General features: G+C 41.0%; 1 protein-coding gene across 1 annotated transcript in view; it reads left to right on the top strand.

The window, feature by feature from the left end:
- Nucleotides 1–215: 215 nt before the first annotated feature.
- RAP1B (RAP1B, member of RAS oncogene family) overlaps nucleotides 216–22,574 on the top strand; it is a 35,198-nt gene continuing 12,839 nt past the window's right edge. Inside the window, exons 1-3 of the mRNA XM_032105903.1 lie at nucleotides 216–304; nucleotides 19,264–19,348; nucleotides 20,718–20,786. Coding sequence (XP_031961794.1) covers nucleotides 19,292–19,348; nucleotides 20,718–20,786 — 126 coding nt within the window. The 5' untranslated portion in view covers nucleotides 216–304; nucleotides 19,264–19,291. The remainder of the gene's footprint in view (nucleotides 305–19,263; nucleotides 19,349–20,717; nucleotides 20,787–22,574) is intronic.

The following is a 22,574-nucleotide window of genomic DNA, read 5'->3' as shown; positions in this document are numbered from 1 at the left end:
AAGCCAAGGCGCACTCGGCCCCCGCCGTCCCCGCGCCGCCGCCACACGCCCAGGGGCGGGGCGGCCGCGCGCGTGCGCAGGGGGCGGCGCGGAGGGGTCACCCCTCCCTGCGCCCGCCCCTCCCTCCGCCCCCGCCGCGCCAGAGCGAGGCTGGGCGTGCGGCGTCACGGCGACGGCCCCGAGCCGCGCCCCGGCACAGGCGGCGAGCGGAGCCGAGCGGAGCGTAGCGGGCGCAGCGCAGCGGGATCGGCCGGCGAGGCGGCGGCGGCGGCGCGCGGTCGGCGGGGAGCGGAGGCGCTGTCCGGTGGGTAGCGGCCGGCAGCGCGGGCCGGGCCGGGCCGCCGTGGCGGGGAGCGGCGCGGCGTCTCTGGTACAGGTGGCGGGGCGGGGTGGGGGCGGCGGCGAGAGGGGGGGCGGCGGCGGCGGCGGCGGCGGCGGAGAGCGGCGCGCTCTGAGGGAAGGGGCACCAGCCTGGAACATGGCGGAAGAGGAACGGGGAGCCGCCGCCTCGTCCGGCCTCAGGCGTGGTGGGACCCCGAGGGGGTGGGGGGAGCGGGGCGCTGAGGGGCAGCCGTCGCGGCCGGGCCCAGGGCCCGGCCCTGCCCTTCGCCGCCGCCCCCCGCCCGCCGGTCCCCGGCGCAGAAGTTGGAGCGGAAGCGGAAAGTTGTAACCCCGCCGGTCGGGGCCGCGACGTGGGGCCCGGACGGCCGCGGGGAGGGGCGGGTGACGCCCGGCTCGGCCCCGCCGCGGGCGGGGAAGGCGGCGGTGCCCGGCGGCCGCCGGCGTTGTCAGCGGGAAGTCCGAGCCGAGCCCCACCTAGTCCGGCCGCGGGAGAGGAGCCGCTCGCTCTTTCCGGCCGGTGTGTGGGGGCGAGGCGGGCGGGTCAGGCCGGGCGCGGCCGGCCGGGGCAGCCCGTCGGGGCTTGTGCCTGGGGTGGCCACGGAGTGGGACAAGTAGACAGCGCCGTGGCCTGTGAGTTCCCGTCCTGCTTACCACAGAATGAAATGGAAATGACAGGGATGTTCGTCTCGTCTAAACACCCCACCATCACCCGTGTCAAAGCAAATGGAAGAATTTGACTGACACTTCGTGCGCCAAACCCGTCTAATGAGCCTGAGATCCTTGTACCCTTCTGCGTGTGTTGATGAAGAAGCGATTTAAGGAAAACAAAATTTGCAGAGGAGAAAATAAACCCAAATCTGACTGTTCTCGCATTGGCCCTAGATTACAAAACAGAATGAGAAACCAAGGTTTTCTACGAAAAAAGAATAACGTGCTTTTACTCCAGTTTCCATCTTAAAAGCATGGGTTGTGTTGCTCAGGGTAAACGAAACAAAAAAAAAAGGAAAATCTTTTTCTATACTGTTTTGGGGTATGAGAGTAAGGTAGTACAGTTCCAAGGGAGAGGGTACGTCAGAGATGCCCAGCTTGAAAATAATACATGTTGTGTGTTCTTGCATTTACATGTTTTGATTAGTGTAGTTGTAATTTTCCGCATACAACGGCTACATCATACCCCAGGATGAGATGTGTAGACAGTGTATGACAAAGACTTTTCAGTACTCCTTCACAGTGAAGTATATATTGAAATTACTGTTACAAGAAAAGGAGACAAGAAACACTCTTCCATGAATTATAATTAAAAGGCAATGGAGCAATTACATTGCCTTAAAGAATAACCATTCAAAAACAAGTGTATTTCCCTTTGGAAAGAATATCTTATCTCTATGAAAAACTTTGAACATTAAGCAAGTTATTACCTTTTGGATGACTTGCCTCTATATTAAAATCACAAGCTTTTGGGAGGAAAAAAACCCAACCAAACTTGGTACAGTTGAGTATTTTCATTTTTTTAATTCATTGCATCTTTTTTTACTCTTGCTCAAAGTCTATCCTGTAGACTTCATTCTAGGTAAAAATGAACTGAGTGAATAGTGGGGGATACTTGGACTATTCACATTAAAGGCTTTGCAAAAATAAACTTTTAACTAAGTAGATGTGGTGTTTTATTCCTTTGGTACCTGTATGTTTTCAGGGATGCTTGTTGTAGTGATATGGACTACTTCAGGTTTATCTTAGAGCTGTAGTCTAAAACTGTATTGTTATCTGTACCCAAGTAACTGAGTTTGGAATTACACTGTGCAATATAAGTGCTATGTGTCTTTTTTGCAGCCGATATCTTACTTGGAGCACCCGTCTGCCTGGGGGTGAAATAATCTGCAAAACAGAGTTGAAAGACCAAAAAAAAAAAAGTAAAATCAGAACTTTTATATGGGGGGGGGGGGGAAAACCCAGTAGTCATGTGCACCAGTTAAGTTTTCTGAGTGGAATTAAAATTGTGCTTTTTTGTTCCAAAGCTCTGCTGTAGGACAGTTCATCAGAAATAAATCTGAAGTGAGCCATGACAGTTCTTTTTGTGCTGTGCCAGTTTTGCAGAGTAAAACTGACTGTCTTTTTAATTGAGAGTCTTTCTGGAACAGAGGCAAACAGATGGGAATCTAGGTGAGGGCCTACAAAAGGAGAGAGAAATTGCTCGTATAGCTGAGGAAGGAAGTGTGTTGAAGGCTACACTGTAGCTTGTGATCTCACAGTTAGTAAATGTGACAGGGAACTAAAATAAACAGTTGTCCACCTATCATCTGGGATGTGGGAAGTGCAAGAGTCACAGAAGTACTTGAGTACTTGATGCTTACTGCTGCAGTGCCAATCCTGTCATCCACAGAGCTCTGCTAGCTGCTCAGGGTTAGGTACAGAGAGGTGCTCTTAAGGACAAGAATATCTTACCGATAAAAACAGGCACTCTTGTCCTTGGGTGTATGCTGAGAGGGTAGGCGGATCTTTTATGAATTGGCCTTTCCAAGTAATGCTCAGATGACTTTCGGATACCCAACTGACATTTGAGAGTGTTCGTCAGGTTAGGTTCAAGTTGTGAATTTTAATCAAAATTGCTCTCTTAGTAAAACAGATCACTCAGCATACGTTGTGCGACAGAAGTTCGTGTTTAGCTTGTGGTTGCAAATGCTGCCACTCCTTTACCTCAGAACAAATCCAAAAGCAGACCAAAGTGCACTGTGTGGTGTCAGTGTGCTGAATCCCAGCTGAGTTGGGGCAGGCTTCTGCTGTGTTCTGTTGCATCTAGGTCAGGTAGAGGGATATTTTAGACAGCCTCCTTGTTCAGAGAGATGAAAGAAGTATCTACAGTAACTACACCTTCATATTTCAAGACAAACTTTGTTTTCCTGCTCAGCTGTGGTTAAGATGGTCTGTTTCTATTCTTCTTGCATAAAGCAGGGGGAGAAAGAAGTGGTTTTGTACTTGAATGCCATTAATAGACCTGTTTTCAAGTTGACTGAATTTTCAAAGTTGTTTAACAGTTGAGTGTAGTAGATCTTTAGTACCTTAGAGCACCTAATGTATGGCTTTTTCCTTAAGGGCTGTCATCCATGAGGCAACTGGGTGAGACAGACATAGTAGAAGTAATATTTTGATGAAGTTATGGCAGTTTGCTTGTAGTAGGCAAATGCTATTTGGAGAAAGTCAAACACCTTGTCTGCTGGTACAAACTGTGTCTTCATGAAGCAGTTGAATGAGGTTACCTTCAAAAGCAGCAGTAGGTTTTGGCTTGAAACTCTCATCTCTCAAGCTTTAGAATGTGTAAAGAAACACTGGACAGCTGAAAGTGAAAAAGTTTTTTATTTTTGTGTGTACCTGCTCATGCATGCTGTTGTGAGCTCCTGACATACTGCATGTTCCTCTCTTCTAGCAGCAAGAAAAGGGTGGAAGGCTGTAAACAGGTTGGAAATCTGCCTATTAGGCAACTTTTGAAATATAAAATGATTTGGGGGCCCTCTAGCTACTCAGGATGCTTTTTTTTCAAGAACAGTGATTTTAATGGTGATTTTTACTACTAAAGCAGTAAAGGCACTATTAAGACCATAGGGGAATGTGTGTTGTGGAATTACCGAAACTTTTTAGAAGTGAACCAGGAAGAAGAGGAGGCATTTGACAATATCTTGTACACTGTCCCAGTCAGCTCTCTATAGTTATTAATCTAAGGACTTGATATAATTTGAAGTAAATCCCTGCTGTTCAGCTATGAAAAGAGACTGCCAAGTAAGTCCACATGGTTAGTTGATTCCTGACCAAGGGAGGAAGGCTAGACAGACCATAGTGCAGGAGCAGGACAGCCTAGCCCTTCTGATGGATTGGTGTTTGCATCCTGTGGCAGACAAGCAACATCTCGTGTTTCTCCCCAGCTTGAAATTCTCTTCAGGAAATCTGTACTTTCTTAGATCACTTGGTATCATTCCTGCAGCTGTTGCAACACAGGAAGCTGGCCTAGATCTGAATGACTTGACCAGGTCTTCTGCAAAAAGGATATTGTGTGCCACTGTTACTCATTGATGAAATAATTTGCAGTGTAACCCTAATTGTAGAGCTGTGAGAAACCTTACATCATTAATTTTTTGGGCACTATTGAAGACCTGAAACAGTTTATTTTCATAACTGAAGACAAAGCAAGGCTCTATAGTTAAAACTCTTTTTCACAGAAACTCAGGAAAATGTGTTCTTTGCATCAAGATTTGACATTGAAGTGACTCTTACTTGCATTAATTATAGTGGTTATTACTACCTAATTTCAGTAGGTAATCTGGATTAAAGGAAAATAAGTACTTCAGCATGTCCATTAGTATGGCTTACTCTATAACTTTTTGTGACATTAGATGATGAAAGTTTTTTCTTAAATTAACTTATCTATTGCCCAGATAACGTATGCCTGTCTAACCTCGTCTTCAGTTAATCTGAAATGATTTGTGAACACAGATAGTCCCTGCAACTTTCTTTTTCTCTGCATTAGTTAGCTTTTGAAGTCTTGTCCTATTTTTCCCACTCATAGTCTGAACACTCTGTTTCTGAAAGCTAACGAATTGTGCCCTCACTTTGTTTTATGTCTGCAGTGAAGAAAAGTTTCTTAAAAGCATGCTTCATATATCAGGAAGAAGCAAAAAAACCAGTACCACCATGTCTCTGTCAAGGATGAGCTGCAGACATTTGTATTATCTATGTGGAGTTCCAGAGAGGAGGTACAGGAGGACCTGTTACTGGGAGTGGCACTTCAGCACTACAGAAGTGAAAGTGGTTTTGGTAGTTGCAGAGTCAGACCAGCTACCTTGATTTTTTTTTTTTTTTTTTTTAAGTTTTCATGTATGGTCAGTATTTTTTTATTTGAGATTAAGCTATCATGCTGAACAGTAGTTGGATTGCATCAAAACCCAGATAAGGGTGATAGTTAAGTTGTGAAACTGTACAATCCTTGCTTGCAGTTAATCAAACTAATATAACATCTGGTCTAATACTTCCCTTAGATTTGTTAGAAGACTAGTGGAAAGTTGCTAAGTGTTTCAGAAGGGTAAACTGGAATGTGGAGTGGAAGTAATCTCCATTGAAGTGGAAGTTACCTAAAAATCTTATTCTCTGCAGTACAGTGTTTAGGACTGGATTGATTTATTTATCAGGTGAGATTTACTGTTGATACTGAGTTGTGGATGTCTGATCACTGGAAATGTTCAAAGCCAGGCTGGATGGGGCCCTGAGCAACCTGATGTAGGGGGTGGTATCCCTGTCCGTGTCTGGTGGAACTACATCATCTTCTAGGTCCCTTCCTACCCAAGCTGTTCTGTGTGTGTGACTGTGTCTCCAGGTGTGTGGAGGGGCAGCCCAACGACATACTGTGCAGGAACCTGTTTTATTAATCTTTTAAATGTGAAGCAGTTATGGGGGATTGTTAGAGGTTGTAAGATGTTGTCAATAACCCTCCTGTGATCTTTCATTCTGAAGGTACCTGCAAGGTAACATTTTGAAAGCTTGATGTACCAGTTGACCCATAAACGTAGCCTACTTGTCTTCATGTGATTGCTTTTTGCATAAAATATTACTGAAAGGTTTTCTTTGGGTTGGGTAAGTGTATAAATTAACACAGCTTGCAAAATCTTGACTCTTGCACTTCTGGAGTTATATTTATATCATTAGTAAGAATAAGGATATATCATACTGTCTTTTTGTGGCTTCTGACTTGTTTAAAAATGGAGATTTGATGGGCAGTAGATAGTCCGTGAGTGTGGTGGTTTTATTCCCATTCAGGGAATGGTCCTTTTGTTATTTATTATCTGTATTGGTAGAAGCATACAGAAGATGGAATGTGTTTTCATGGGTTTTATGATGAGGAGCATCAAAAATAAGTTTGTGGCAAGTGTGAACTCACCTTCAGAATTCTTAAAAATATAATACCAATCCATAGATGAATTTCCAAGGTAGTTTTATATCAACAAGTATACAGTTCAAGATGCCTTGGACTTTTGTTCTTTGTGAGGTGTGAAATGTTACGTTCAAAAATCCAACCTCTACCAAGATAAGTTCTTGAATGTGCCATACTTCTAGAAACTGATGCCAAATTGTCATCAAATTGTCACTTGGTGGAATCAAAGACACTGTAGTAGTCCTGTGGCATTGAGGAGGACTGAAGAGGCAAGAATAGCTGACTGTCATGCTGGAGAGTATCAATCTTCTATTTTTCTGATACTTTTTTTTTTTTTACTTAGTAGCAGGTTAGGTGGGATTTCACCAAAGAAGAGACACCCTGGCACTTAATCTCTGTGGGCACTGAGTAAGTTTGGAGACCAGTAGAGAGAATTTGTAATACTATAATAAGCAGGCACTCATAACTAGTTTTTTATCTGGATGCTTGGTCTTCAAATGTTCTTACTTTTGGTGTACAATTTTCTGCTTCCTTTTTGTATCTGAATATTAGAGAAGAAAGGAAGCATTTCTGAATTATAGCTATGTATACCTCTACTTATTGTATGTTCTTATTTTATTGTTACCTTTTCACCTTTCTTTATATTTGAACTTAAATTTTTATATTTGCTTATATTTTTAATGATCCTCTGGGTTTTTTTCCGATCTCCCTAAATCTTTTATTTCAGAAATTGCCCAAAGCCAATTTGAGGTTCAGCCAGAGATCTTGCATAGAAAACTTAAATGTGGTAGCTGAAACTCTGCAAAGACTGAGGAGTTGAAAATGAGGTTTTACAATTAAGTGCTTTAGGCCACTGTGTGAGCTTGTGTTTGGCATCCTTTTGATCTGTGTAGTATTCTGAAGAAGGGTGCTGTATTACTGTGAGTATGAATTAGAGTGAGAAAATAAGAATATTTCACGTGAAGCCTGGAAGAGAAAGATCTAGTAGGTTGTACAGTTTTATGCTTGAAGAACAAAGAAGTCCTGAAGTCCTCCTTTTCTGCTAGAAATCTGGGTGCTGTTTAGCCAGGAAACCAGTGAAGAAGCAACATTAAGTGCATGTTAGTTTGAACATAGTTTAACTGCAGTGACCAATATTTTGAACATATGCAGTCTTGCTAACTAGTTCTGCTTCTAGACAGAGGCAAGATCTTAAGATGCAGTTTGCAAAAACTTTTTTTGAAGACAAATAGATGAATTTGAAAATATTTGTATTTACGGGTAATGCAATTCTTTCATTACTTAATCTTATTGTGAGACTACTTTTTAAATGGAATTTGGTGCTATAAGTTTCACAGAGGAAAGCTGAAGCCTCTTTTCTGAGCTGAATGCGGAATCTGCTGTGGTAGTAGAAGTGAAAATAAGGAACCATTCACAGACTTGCCTACAGAAGGCTGAAGTCACAGATCACAAGGACCTAAACAAAGTAAGCATTTGGTAAACTGCAGGCACCCCAAGCAATGTAGAAATAAAGGACTGGTTTCCTGAAGGATAAACTTGCTGCACTGGGTCAGTCAGGGTAGACTGAAAAGTCATTCTTCTGCTTGGGCTGTGCCTAAAATACAGATTGTTTTGAGATGCTTGTATTTAATTTGCTGAAAGTAAAACTCTTCAGTGAAAGATTAAGGATGTAATGATAATGCTCATTTAAATGCTGTAGTGATTGTGATTGTCATAGCCTAAATAATAGATGACTCTTAGATTGTGGATTTTATTTAGAGAGGTCTTTCCGAGCAAACCCTTAGAGTTGATTTTAAATTTCAGTAACCTTTGGACATCTTCTGTTTCCTTATCAGTGTGTTTGATCTGTTGTGGGTTGACCCTGGGTGGACATCAGGTGCCCACCAAAGCTGCTCTATCACTCCTCTCCTCAACTGTACGGGGTAGGGTATTGGGTTTGCATGGCCACGCTTTGGTAGTGTGTAGGCTATAGGGGTGGCTTCTGTGAGAAACTGTTAGAAGCTTCTTCCATGTCTGGCAGAGCTAATCCTTGGTAGTTCCAAAGATGAACATGACACAGATCAGAGCTGGGCCAATTAGAAATGGTAGTAATGCCTCTGTGATAACAGATTCAGGAAGAAGAAGGAAAAAAGAAGTTATTGCGCAGTCATAATTGCAGCCAGAGAAGAGCAGGGTGAGAACGTGAGAGGAACAACCCTGCAGACACCAAGGTCAGTGGAGAAGGAGGGGTAGGAGGTGTTCCAGGTGCTGGAGCAGATTCCTCTGCAGCCCGTGGTGCAGACCGTGGTGATGCAGTTGTGCCCTAGCAGCCCATGGAGGACCATGAGGATGCAGAGATCCACCTGCAGCCTGTGGACGAGACCCACACCAGAGCAGGATGCCTGAGAGGAGGCTGTGACCCCGTGGGAGGCCTTCACAGGAGCAGGCTCCTGGCAGGGACTTGCAGACTGATGGAGAGAGGAGCCCATGCTGGAGCGGTGTCCTTGTAGGACCTTTGACCCTGAGGGGGACCAATGCTGGAGCAGCCTGTCCTCGAAGGATTGAGGGGTTCTGTTGCCTGTGGGATGGACTCATATTGCAGCCATTCATGAAGAACTGTTGTTTGTGAAATGGACTGGGGAAGGACTCCTCTCCCTGAGCAATGGGAGAAACAGCATGTGATGAACTGACCGTAACCCCCATTCCCTACTCCCTGTGCTTCTGGGAAGGAGGTAGAACTTGGGAAGGAGGGATAGGTGGGAGGGAAGGTGTTTTTAAGGTCTTACTTTATTTCTCATTATCCTGCTCTGATTTTGTTAGTAATAAATTCAGTTAATATCTCTCATTCCAGCCTGTTTTGCCTCTGATTGGATTTGGTGAGTGATCTCCCCCAGTCCTTACCTCAACTCATGAACCTTCCATTATATTTTCTCTCCCTTATCCTGCTGTGGAGGGGAGTGATAAAGAGTCTTTGGTGGGTGCCTGGCATCCAGCCAGGGTTACTCACTACAGATAGAAAATATACAGCACAAGGCTTGTGGGTCAAGATAAGGATGGGGAAGAGCACTTGCTAGTTGTTGTCATGGGAATAAAATAGACTCAGTTTGGGGAAATCAGTTTAATTTATTGCAAGTCATATCTGAGTAGGATAATGAGAAATAAACCCAAATCTTAATAACACCTTCTTCCCAGGCTTAACTTTGCTCCTACATTCTCTACCACCTCTCTCTTAGCGGCACAGTGGGGTGGGGAATGGGTGCTACAGTCAGTAGCATGTACATGTTGTCTCTGCTGCTCCTTCTTCCTCAGTAGTAGGACTCCACACACTCTTCCCCCGCTCCAGTGCGGGGTCTCTTCCGTAGAGATAGTCCACACAAACTTCTCCAGTGTGAGTCCCTTCTGGGGGTGCAGTCCTTCAGGAACAAACTGCTCCAGCATGTCATTACCATAATGTTACAGCCTCCTTTGGGCATTTATCTGCTCTGGCCTGGGGTCCTGCAAGGGCTACCAGTGGGTCTCTGCTTCGCTGTGCGCCTCCATGGGCTGCAGTGGGACAGCCTGTCTCACCATGGGCTGCAGGGGAATCTCTGCACTGGCACCTGCAGCACCTCCTCCCCCTCCTTCTTCACTCAAGTCGGTGTCTGCAGAGTTGTTGCTCTTGCATATTCTCACTCCTCTCTCTGCTGCTGTTGTTCCCCCAGCAGTTGACCCCTCTAACCCCCTTCTTAAATACCATTGTCCCAGAGGTGCTACTGTTGCTGATGGACTCAGCCTTGGCCTGCAGTGGGTCTGTCCTGGAGCCCATCTGGCAGGGGCTCTGTTGGACATGGGGGAAGCTTCTGCCAGCTTCTCACAGAAGCCACCTAGCTACCAAAATGTTGCCATGCAAACCCAATAAAATTTGACTTCTAGCAAAGTGAGTCTTGAGGTATGACAGGTTTCTCCAGAAAGTGGCAAGCTTTGAAGATGCAGAGGAAACAAGAATTATGGTCTAAACATGAACTAGAGTGATCTTCTTAAGAAGATTCAAATAGAATCTTGTGAAGACTTGATTAAACAAGTTTAACCCTCATTAATTTGATAACTCTGTACTAAAGATCTAGTCCATATAATAGAAAGTGGTGTGGGGATTAGTGTGATTCAAATTCATTTGGTTAAAATTATTCCACTTTTTGCGTAGGTGTCCTCATGTCTATGAGCTCAGGCTTGCAAGTGTGAATTGCTTATCTTTGGAGTTGTGTTCCTAACTCGTAGGTTTTTCACCTCTTGGAAATTTGTGACCCATTAAATGCGAGTTCTGTGGGGGCTAAGGTGCAGGCTAAGGTGCATCAGCTGCTCACAGAGCAGATGCAGAGCTATGGCAGTTCACAGCTTTGCATGCAAATACTAGCTAGAATTTGTTTTTATGGGGATTGTTGGTTTGGGTTTTGGATTGGGGATTTTTTGTTGGTTGTTTTTTGGGGGGGGCGGGGACATGGGGATGGGGAGCCATTTTAGTGGGTGGGATTTTTCTGTGAGGTTGAGTTTGTTTTGTGTTTGGGGTTTTCTTAAATACTGTCTTCTGAAGCTTGTGGCAACTTAACAGTTTCCTAAGGAACAACCAAGTTGTCTGTGCATCTCCATATGGGCAGAGGTGTGAAGGTCAACTCCTGCAGTTGTCATCTTCTAGTTGAAGTTTGCTTGTGGGTTGGATGTTGTCTGTGAAGCAGCCATCCCTAGGTTCAAAGTGCTACTGCCTTGCTGCCAGAAACAGAACAGGATGTTTTGCCCAAGTTTCACCCACTTCAGTTAAGCATGTCAGACCTTATAGAAACTCATGTTTATCAGTGGATTCAGCTAATGAAGTTAATTGTGAAAAGAAGCAGTTAAGGTTGCACCTCCATTGTTGCACAAGTAGCAAAACCAAGTGGCAGAAAATAGTAGTTGTTGCTGGGTGTTAGTGTATGCCTTTTTCAGCTTGCTCTCAGGACAGATGTCTGAAGCTGTAACAAAAGAACTGTTAGGTAAAATTTGGGTGACTTTTAGTGAGGTTTGTTGCTCATGTTCAAATACCATGTTTCTATTAGGGAAGTATCGATTGAGAGGTCAAAACAGACATGAGTTACAATTACTTGGGACTTTGCTGGAATGGTTCAGTTATCATGAAAGAGCTAATTTTATTTCTGTTAATAAATGCTAGTAGTGAGTATTCTCAATTTGCATAGAATCAGTGTCTTTTCAACAGATAAAACTTCTAATCTTAATTAAAATGAGGTATGGGAATTTGTAAGACTTCTCTCTGGCTACCAACCTGATTTGTAATAGAATTACTGTAAATTGTACTATGGAAGGATACTTTGTACATAAAGGGCCTACACTAGCTGGGTTTAAATGGCCAATAACAAAAAATCATATAATTATGAAAGAAGTCTTTCTATCTGTGCCTTGGTGATGTGTTAGTAATCTAAACAAACCTGAATAAAACCCAAACTTCTTACAATGAAGACAGTACAAGTAATGATACCTTGGCATGCAAGCTCTGGTGTTGCCAGGGGTGTATATGATGTGTAGGTTATGGGGAAAAATGGAGACACAGAAGGTGATCCTGGAATTGCAGTTGAACCCAGCATTGGCTTCTGTCTGTAGAAGGAAACCCGATACAAGGCTTTACCAGTTCAGCAGCCAGTGTCATAATCAAAGTAGAGCTAGGTTTGCCAGATATTAAGCAAATACCAGATGGAATTTGAGGCTAGGTCTTTCTTCTGAAAGAGAAATTAAGATGCCTTTTTCCAAAGAAGAGTGTCTTAAGCCAACTGGCAAGCTTGTTCTTAAAGTAACTTTCAAACTGCCTGAGTGCATTTTACAGAAGGAGTATCTTAACTCAGAAAACTTCCGTGCCTTACTTGTAGTCTTGCTGGGTTTTACCTTGTTTCATAGCTTGAAAGAGAAAATTTAGTGTAACAATTATGGGGACAAACAAATGCTTACATCTGCTTTTAATCAGAAGGATGTGTATCAGGTAAAGCATGTTGTGTATACTATGATGTGGCAATCCATTAACTTTTAGAAGTTGTAGAGCTAAGCACTGATCCTTCGCTGCAATGACAATAGAGCCAAATTCACAGCATCAAATTGCTGGCGCAGTTCTCAGAAGTGGCTTTATGGTTGAATATCTAACTTATGCATAGCAAGATATTGTAACATGGTAATTATGCATTCTCTGAATTTAATATACTTGTAATATTTTTTTAAATCTGTGTGTTTCTGTTTATTGCTTGCCTGGATTTTCTTTGCAAGCATAAAAACTATTTGCAATTCAGTTTCTTCAGGAATTCTGAGGTCATAATTTTAACTGTAAGTCTGACTGGTAGACATTCACAAACAACTTTCCTGGGGGATGGTGACTATTTAACAGAAATAATGCCAAATCATGGCAAACAGTCACCAAAAATGAGAATATATCTGATAAGTGTTACAAATGCCATTTGGAGCTTAAATAGATTCTATAGGATAGGCTTTATAAGGTACTCCACATTTGAATTGACACTTCAGACTTTTTGCACAAAGTTGAACTCAGTAAGTGTTGAAGCATAGCATATTCTTAGCATAAGAATGTTCGTTACATCACTTGCTTTGAAAATGCTTTTTATATTTTGTGTGAATCTACTGCAAGTTGCACATGATTGTTAGTCTCTCACATCAGGAAGCTTTCATCTTGAGATACCAGTGACTTGAAGCAGGCAGTTTTTACCCTTAAAACATCCACTAAATTTGTGTTCAAATATAAGATCTAGCTGGGAGTTAACTTTGACTTAAGAAAAAAAAATCATATTTTATTCAGCTATACTGATTATAGACAGTAGAACTAGTCTCACAAGGTCAGATGCTGTTAGCTGCTTTGCAGAAATGGTCCCTGTGTGCAGTATTAATCAAGGAAGCTCCCTTCAGTGGAAGGAAGAAAACTTGGTTACGCTTTCTCTGTGTAAGTGTCCCGGTGGGCTGTTCAAGGAGCAGCTTAAACCTTGGTGCCATGTTTGTGCTGCAGTAGCTTGTTCTCAGGTCTCTGGCTGTTTCTCAGGTGGTTAGTATGATTTCATGTCACTGAATAAGCTTAACCACCCAGACAGCTTTTTGAAAATCCTCTGAAGATTGTCTGACATCAGTTAAAATATTTGAACATAATTGAAGAGCTATTTTTGTCCAAGAAAAATGACAGTATTAGTGCCCAGAAGAACTAGCTGTTCAGCTGACGAAATACATGTTTGTCAAGACCAGAAACTATCAAAAGCGGGTAAAAACTAGAAATAAAAATTGCTTCTAGCTTTGTTTACTGAACAGTTGATTTGCTTCCAGAGAGTCTGCATTGGTAATGAAATAGCTGTACTTCCAGGAGTCTTGAGTATGAAAGTCTTTAATTAGACCCCGATCAGCTTTTCAGAATTTATTTCTGAATAATGTTTTTTATAAATTTTTATAAATGTGTGAAAGTCAGCTCTGGAGTATTTTAATTTCTCTTTTATAAGAGGTACACTTACCCTGTTGAGTAAGGGTTATTGGAATTGCTTTAGTTCCTAAAGTCTCTAAAAGTTGGTGAAAATGAATGGGCTTTCACTTTGGGCTATGTTGTCAAAGTTCTGCTTATGCGCTGAAATTATTTGGAGGGGGGACTCTCCTTGGAGTTGAGAGATAAGAATTTAGGACTTTTCACATGTAAGGATTTGGGGAATATTAAGAACAGCACACATCATCTCCTAATTAGTTGTTTATCTAAAGAGGAGGTTCTAAACCAGGAGATTCCAAACTTAGTGGAGTCTGATGGTTTGGCCGTCTGAGGCTGCTCCAGTATCAGAAATGGGAAACATCTCTGGAAAGACATAATCCTCTGAGCTTGGCTGGTCCTGTGACTGAACTAGTGCTAGTCTTTCAAATGTCTGACCATTGTCATCTTGTTTCATCTCAGGGCTGGTATCCCCTTTCTGGGAAAAAAATTGGATTTTTTCCCTTGGCCTTTTTTCCCCTCTGCTGCTAAATGTAACCACCTAAACCGGTCAGTTCATTTGTTTCATCTGTCAATCTAGTGTTTGAATCTTTTTTTTCTCATGCAAATAGTTGAGATTAATTTAGGAGTGCTATTCTCAAGGTTGTTCTAACAAAGTCTCTCTTCCAGAGAGGTCAATGTTCTGAGGCAAAAGTGTTAGGAAAATTTTAGTGAATACGATGCAACCAAAATGTTAGGGTCTGGATAAGAATCATGTAGTCTATGAAGTACTAAATAATTATGATCCCTTCTGAAAATGATAAGGCTTCTGGGAGGGCCAATTTATTTAATTCCATACCTGAACAACTAGTTCATATAAGCAAGCCTTGCAAATAGCTTCAAGGAAGTGACTATACTTAGTTCATGTCTTCGGCCTGGGACTGAGCTCCAGTTACAGCTTCATATGGCTTAATATCACTTGAAAAAATTGGATTATTACCTTTCCCATTCCTCAGATAACAAAGTTCAATCAGAACCCAAAATTTGAAGCTGAAGGAATTGAAAGAAAACTAAATAAAAAAACCCCATCCCACTTTCACAACTATGACATCAAGCCCAATTACCAATGGTATATGAACTTCCTTGAATTCTGCATTGCGTGGTTGCTTTTTAGAAAAGCTTTACAAGCAGTAAGTGTGCGGTTTCTTCATTCACTTTCAAAGTAAGGTTACTTATTCCTCAACTTCCTTAGCATCATCTTTGGTTTGCATTTTTCTGGAGACATGCTTTAAGAAACTATTGAAGAAAATGTCCAGGAAGCACGTTTTCCTGATTCATCTGAGGACAGAAGCAGAAAGCAAGTCCCATGTTCACAGTCCTTGTCAGATCTGAAGCTTTTGAAATGCTGTGTTTTCAGTGACTTGTCTTGGTTAACCTTTCTTTTTTCTGTTCAAATGGGTTTATTCAAAGATGTGCTGCTCATCCTTCAGAGAGAATCTTTATTGGGAAAAGTGTCTGTGTGCATATAAAGTGTGTGCATGTGCTCTTCTAGTTTATCAAGTACTTAAATTTTAAGTGTGCCATGAAGAAGTAGAATTAGCAGTTAGATTAATACACTACACTAATGCACTAAGTACAAAAAGTAATATGAACACACGAGAGAGAGAGGCTGCACAGACACGGTGGTTTTATGGACAGTTGCATCTCGGGAAGCGTGCAAGGCAGTTCCTGGGGTGTTGCTGGCAGTTGATGGAGGCAATCTGGAATTGAGCTCTGTACTTTTGAGAGATTCTATACTTGAGACTGCATTAGAATCAAGTTTGTGATAGTGCTATTTCTTGAAGAGTAGCTTCCCTCATTTTTTCTAGCAAAGTCTTACACATTAGGCATCTCCACAGGTCAGTTATGTCAGATATGTCTGTGCATATAAATACTCAACTCAGCTGTTCAAAGGCAGTACCTGCTCCAATTAAATGAAAAAAAAAGTTTTTGCATGCTTCCTATCTTCCTGCTCTTTAGCTCCTGCATAGGGGCCATAGTTGACCCCATAGTATTTTCCTGCCTAAAGTTAGGGGAATGGAAAAATGAAAAACCAAAGGAAAGTTGGCATTACCCTCATTTCTTGCAGGTCAGTCACCTTATAGATAGCCAGCCCTTAAAGCAAAATTTCTCCCTTAAAATTAACTCCATTAAATGAAAAGGGGGATTCAAACAATTTACTTGGTATATTTGCTAGGAATGAGTTTAAACTTGTATCTAATTGTTGGGTGGTTAGGTAGGTATTTCTGAAGTGTTTGGGAAGGTCTTGTTTATCTGTTGCTCACATATCTTAGTATCTTTATTTCTGTTGTGCCTCTTTGAGTATATTTATTTTGCATCCCAGAGGTGATCTGGGGTCTACCGACAGATATTGTTGTTGGACTTGACCCTAACTTGTTCTAGAAATGCCAGCCAGATACGGTGTTTTGTGGCTTAAACCTCCTCTTTTAGACTTTGTCTTCTTCCTTTTCCCCCAGTCATTTGTCACTAATGAGTCAAAAGGAAATCCTGTTGGCACTAGATGAATCTGAATACTTTATTAGTTCCAGAGTCAAGCATTGTGTCAACTGAAAAATAAAGTAAGAGCATGATTGAGATTTAGGATGCCAGCACTTTCTACAAGATCTGATCTGGAAAAATGGGTTTGATCAAGAGCAGAGCCGGGTCAGGTTAGCTGGGAATCACTGGAAAGTCAAGCTCAGGAAGGATCAGAGCCCAAGCTCAGTCTTGGGCATGCTTGCAGCCATCAGGCATAGTGGTCAGTGAAAAAGTTTGTGCTAGTCTTTAACAACATCAAATAGTGTGGCAGACTGCAGCGTCCTACATGAGTCAGTGGTTTCTTGGATGAGGAGGCAAAGACCTTCAAGCAGGAAAGTTTTCTTAGGAAAGCTCTTCTAGCCAGGAGTTGAGGTTTTCTTTTCTGTTAGAAAACATGAGGAGAAAGGTGAAGTGACATCAGTACTGTTGCTCAAAGGCAGTGGGGTGGTAGATGTAAGTGGCAGCAGTCTATAGATGGTGCTTCTGCTTTATGCTGTGTTAGGGATGTCCAGGGTAGCTTTCTTAAAGTGTTTTAGAGAATACGTTTGTTTGTGTTCCATTCCAGGGTATAATGGCCAGATGATAACACCAGTGCAGGGATACCAGGCTGCATCTGTGCTTATATGGGTGTGTGCATATATAAAGCATTACTATGTTCTCTCAATGAGTTAAAGAGTAACTGTACAAATTTCAAAAAAGTTGTCATGGTGAAAGGAGTTAGTACTTGTATTGTCCATTGCCTGAGTTTGGAGGGAAGGTCAGAGAAATGTTTAACCTCTACTGCAGTCTGGCTTTGTCCTCAAAGATCTTAAAAAGCTTCTTGCATAGGTGTTCATTGATTAAGAAGATTGCCTAACCAAGCTGTAATACTATGTATATATGCTTTAATTATGTGCCACCACTTAAAGTAGAGAAATCAGCTCCAGAATGTTATACAGTGATTGGATATTTAGAGTTGAACTTTCAAATCTGGATGCTGAAAGAAGCTTCAGCTTGCATTTAATTCCTGAATTGCTGAATTCCTGAATTTCTGAGCCAAAAATGAAACTGGCAGTCTCTCACTAAAACCAAGCTAGTTTATTTCAGCATTTGGAATTTTCTTTGGAATTACAGATCATTGAGTAAGAAAAAGTCAGAAATAACTTAAAACAGATACGTGATACCTGTTGCTTAAGTTCTGTTACTCTAAAACTACTGTCAGCCTTCATTACTGATATCTCCATATTTAGTTGCTAACTTCAGGCTGAAGACTGAAAAATTCAGCTTAAACTTTTCTTTTAAAGACAGTAAAATTGCTTGCAGTTCACCCAGATTACTGTACTGGGATTTCCACTACACCCACTGTGTTTGTCATTCTAGTGACACCCTTCTAAAAAGAAAGGGATAACTGAATGTTTGTTTTAAAGAAATGACAGGTATTGTAGTTATAAGCTTAACTTGTCATGAATTTGAGAGGTGCCTTTCAGTACAGTTAGAAACAATCCTGTTTATAGAAAGGCTGGACAATTGATGGACTTGTAGATCTAACAGCATTTACCGTGGTGCCAAATAGATGAAACTTGTGGTGTGAATGGTTCTCATGGTCTGTGTTTGCAAAAAATTATGTAGGGAGGGAAACAGTTTTTTAAATCAGGAGTGAAAAGATGTCCTATTAGGTATGAAAATCACCAGAGTCACAAAATGTATTGGTAATGGAAGCCTGTGGAGACACCTCCTTTGTTGGACATCAGGTCAATTATTTCCTCAAGGCTTTCTCCTTGTGTTCCTTTTGCGAATGACAGCTTAGATAAATTGAAAGATTTTGCATTTGCAAGAAGAAATAGGACCTGGTCTCTTGATTTCTCAGTCTTCTGACAATCAGTAGATTTAATCAGTGATGGCAAAGGCAGGACTCTACCATAGTGGTTTAAGTTCTGTGTAAATCGTCTTAGCATTTTGTGCTAAACACCTAACAGATGTTGTGATTTCAGTGATACTGTCAAATTACTGCTGATGAGAACGGTCTTTTTTACCTTACTTTCCTCCCTGCTTACCTTTTGCACACACTTGTGTTGGATCCCTGCACTTTCCCTTTTCCCCAGCCCACAGATTATTCATTGCTTGGGGAGGGTTTCATCTTTCTTTGGCGGTGGAGAGGGGAGAAAATGGATAACTCAATCTGATAAGTGCTAGAGTCCCTGCAGGAAAGGAACTGAGACCTTCCTCTCGGAGAAGCAGTAACAGTCCTGCTAGCTCAGTTGCCAGCAGGACTGTAAGAGGTGGTCTGGGTTTTTGAGCAGTATGACCCAAAGACATGTCCCAAAATCTGTGGCCTTGTTTTGGTTTGACAGGTTAGTTTCCAACAAAGATGAGCAAGCAGATCTCATAGTTCGCTGTAGATAGCCACACCAGCTAGTGTGGAACATGGCAGCAGATCTAGCTTGTAGAAGAGGTATAGTCTCAAAATACTATTTTAGTTGCTTCCACTTACTCATGAAATGAGTCATTATAATTGCAGTTAGAGATCTAGTGGAACATTAAATGGTTTTCAGACTAGGGAAGGGATTTTTTTTTTGAAAAATGATTTCTGGGATCCTGCTGTTCTTTTTAAGAAGTGTTCGTTTGCTGGGAAGGGGAGGTTTTAATTTTCTTGTACAAGTCTTTCTCTGTGATTCTTTGTTTAGTGCTTAAGTGTTTCAGAATGATAAAATTCATGCTATCTCCTCTTGGATAATTATTTCTTACGAATAGTAACTGTTAGCTTTAGTATCATAGGGTTTATTCGATATTCATGGGAGAACCAGCAATGAGGTAGAGGAAATACTATATCTGATGGTTTGCAGCATTTTATTGTAGCTGCATTGAGTGTTGATAGTTTGAAAATATCTGCTGTATTAAAGAAGTTAACTAAGGAATTTTTATCAAACCTTGCTTAGTGAACTGGATTGTGGTGTCATGATTGTACTTCCTGCATATAGATTAAGTTTTAATCAGACTGGTGTTTTGTGTGTTCTAGGTACTGAAGGTGATTTATCTCTTGCATCATGCGTGAATACAAGCTAGTGGTTCTTGGTTCTGGAGGTGTTGGAAAGTCTGCTCTGGTAAGTGCGAGGCAGTTCAAGTATGGTTTTTTAGGCTTATTGTATTTCTTCTCTGATATGCTCTCTACTAAAGTATATTTCTTTATGTAAGTGTGCACAAATAAATATAAATGTTAGTAATGAGGCATCATGGCTAGAATAGGTAGATCCTTTACTGGGTGCATCTGCATCCATTGGTGCATTCTCACATGCTGCTGTTTCCGAATGGGTTTGGTTGATGGTGCTTGATCAGTCTCATGCAGTGAGGTGCCGAGCCACAGCATTATGAGGATGTCTGGCTTCAACAGATAAACCAGCCATCAGTCTGTGGGAAATCAAGCTCCTTTGTGAATTTCTCAAGGGATATGAACTAGCTTGCCCCCTGTAAGTCCTGTCTCTAGGTCTTCAGGGTGCTGTTTGCTTAATGTTCAATAGCAGTCTCTTCAGCACTAATATTTTTAATGCAGATAGAAATATAGATTTGCATGTTGGTAGGAAGTTTAATGTGTTTCTTGCATCCTTTCTGTGCAAGTAGGTATATAGCTGTGGCAGGTAGATGATTAAAATTCATGAGCTCTTTTATTTACAATTAAATGATTACTGAACAGTCTACTCTGACCTAGACCAGAATTGAAAAAATTCACAAAACATGATGCTCTCAGCCTACCTAAGAACTTTGCATCTTTCCATTTAATTGTGCACCTTTACCATAAAGTAGGTTCCAGAGCTTACTCACTTTCCTTGGATAAGAAGTATTCTCTTGTGCAGCAGTTCATTAAAAACTTCAATGACAAATCGTGTTAGATTGTGAAAGAACATTTTCGTTCACCTCTGAATTCTTTATCTCACTGCTGCATTTCTGGATTTGAATGTGCCTGCTCTGGCTTGGCCACTGAGTCTTAAGTTCCATTTGACTTGTGCTAAAAACATCCTTCGGTACACAGGAACAGCCTACTGAGTCTAGTTAAGACTAGTAAAAGCTGGCAGTTGTTTTTTGACTAAGTCTTGTGCTGGCAGATACGTAGCAGAAGATGAAGTAGTTCTAAATGCAAACGTCAAAGCTGTGCAGCCGTATGGTATCCTGGTCAACTAGAAACTAATACTGATTCTAAGAGTTAGGCGAACCTTAAATCAATGTGTGCTTTAATTCTTACCCTCCAAGTGACGGTGGATAAAGGAAAGTGTAGCATTGCTTCATTTAACAGTTAAATAGTTAAATAGGCATACACATCTAACTTTCTGTTGTTTCTTAAAATTATAGTTATGGCAATAATTTAATTTGCTTTAAAAATGTTATGGATAAGAGTATACACCTAGAACAGTGATTTGTGTACAATGTTTACAAACTGTCACTAAGCAAGAGAATCCTACAAGAACTTTTGTATTGCAGACTGTACAGTTTGTTCAAGGAATATTTGTTGAAAAATACGATCCTACGATAGAAGACTCCTACAGAAAGGTATGTACAAAAGACCTCTCTAGTGTTACAGAAAATTAAAGCTGTAGTACATATTGTCAAATATTTTAGTCACTGCTTGAAAATGGGTATGCCTCATAATGCAGTATTAAACCAGATAACAAGTTTGAAATATCAGTGTTCTCCTAAAGTTTGTTTAAAAGGAATAATTCAAGACTAGCTTTTTAATGTTTAAGCAAATACCTTGCTGGCTAGTCAGTAATAATGGTTATTTCATTGTCAGAGTTGGGAACATGGATTGAAAAAAAAATGTAAAAACACTACCACTTTTCAATTTTATAATATTTATTACTAGTTTGTTTTTGCATTAGTATTTGCAGGTAGATTAGGACTTGGAGGTAACTAAGCTCCTTTGCTACTAGAAAAATAGTTAAGAACAAATTCATACCCTTAGAACACTGGAGGCATCTATCATACTGTACTCATAACAATTTAAATGATAGCTAGATATGCTTCCATTAGATGAGTTGTTGTTTTATTAATAAGTTAACACAAACCTATCATAAATGAACAAGCATTTACAGCAAGTGGCCTGTTAGTTTCTCTCTTCCTATCTTCAGCATGACAGGCTGAAAGGTCTAATTCTGCTTGCATCATCTTGAATCTCCATATTGCTCACTCTTCAGTTTCACCTAAGACCACAATTAAGATTCCAGACTACGATAATTTATATTCAGCCTGCTACCGTTAACCATTTGGTGCAAGAGAGAAGTTTTTGGCTGTGTCAGTTTCTTTATCTATCTGTCTTTTTTAGCTGAATTACTTTTCATATGCATTGATACCCTTATCACATGGCCACAAAAATGTTGGTATCTGTACAAGGGAGGCAAGATGCACAAACCCTAGCTGGGAGTGGGCAAACTGCAAGACCTTTTTTTTCAGCACTGAAGTACATTTATATTGGAACAAAGGTGATGCATTAAGAACTGTTACAGCCTACAGTCACCAGAATCTCTTCTGACTAGAAGAGGAATTAGTGAGAGCAAAATAATAACTTGATACCTCTTTTCTTTGACCTCATATAAACTGTAGGTTGGAAAAACTTGAGTCTGTCTTAAGTACATGGGCTTCCAGCCAAAGTTAGAACTCTTACTAAAGAGACAATAGCAGAACCAAATTCTGTGTTGACACCTTTTCTGTATTAGAGAAGCAGGAATTTTTAACCATATACCAGTGTTTGGTGCAGGACTTTGCTGGGTCAGGCCCAGTAGATGATTCCAAAAAACATTCACAGGCTGATCTTAAGTGAAATGTTTCCTTTGTTATATATTTACATTCTTTAGGTCATACTAGAGTCATGATGTTTGCTGGGTCAATTTTTCCAAAGACTGTTTCCATGGAGCTTAAAAAAGTGAAGCCATCTTAAGGGATTTTGCCTTTTGCTAACTACATTTTTTTGTCGTTGCTGCTAATAAAGATCTTACAATATTCCTTTCAGGTTTGTTCCTGAAATAACTAGTAATAGCTCTGGGCATTCTTCTTTTCAAATCAGCCAGATTGTTGAGTCTTGCTGAAGTTACTTTATGTAGTCATTTTCACCTTCTTACTGTTAGTTGCAATTCTAACTTGCTTCTTGACTTCAAAATGTATTGGTTTGGCAGCTGAAATTCTATGTTATTTATTTTAAATGTAATTTTATAATATTTAAAGTTGAAAGGATGTGACTTGTTTGTCTAAATAATTGAGCTTGAAGTCTTGAAACTTTATGGTCTTGGTTTACTCCCCAAATATTTCTTCATAAAGTGAATAAATCCTGCTTAATTAGCTGAA

The sequence above is a fragment of the Corvus moneduloides genome, chromosome 4 (genome assembly GCF_009650955.1).
Source record: "Corvus moneduloides isolate bCorMon1 chromosome 4, bCorMon1.pri, whole genome shotgun sequence".
Taxonomy (NCBI): domain Eukaryota; kingdom Metazoa; phylum Chordata; class Aves; order Passeriformes; family Corvidae; genus Corvus; species Corvus moneduloides.
This window is presented reverse-complemented; position numbering and strand designations above follow the sequence as displayed.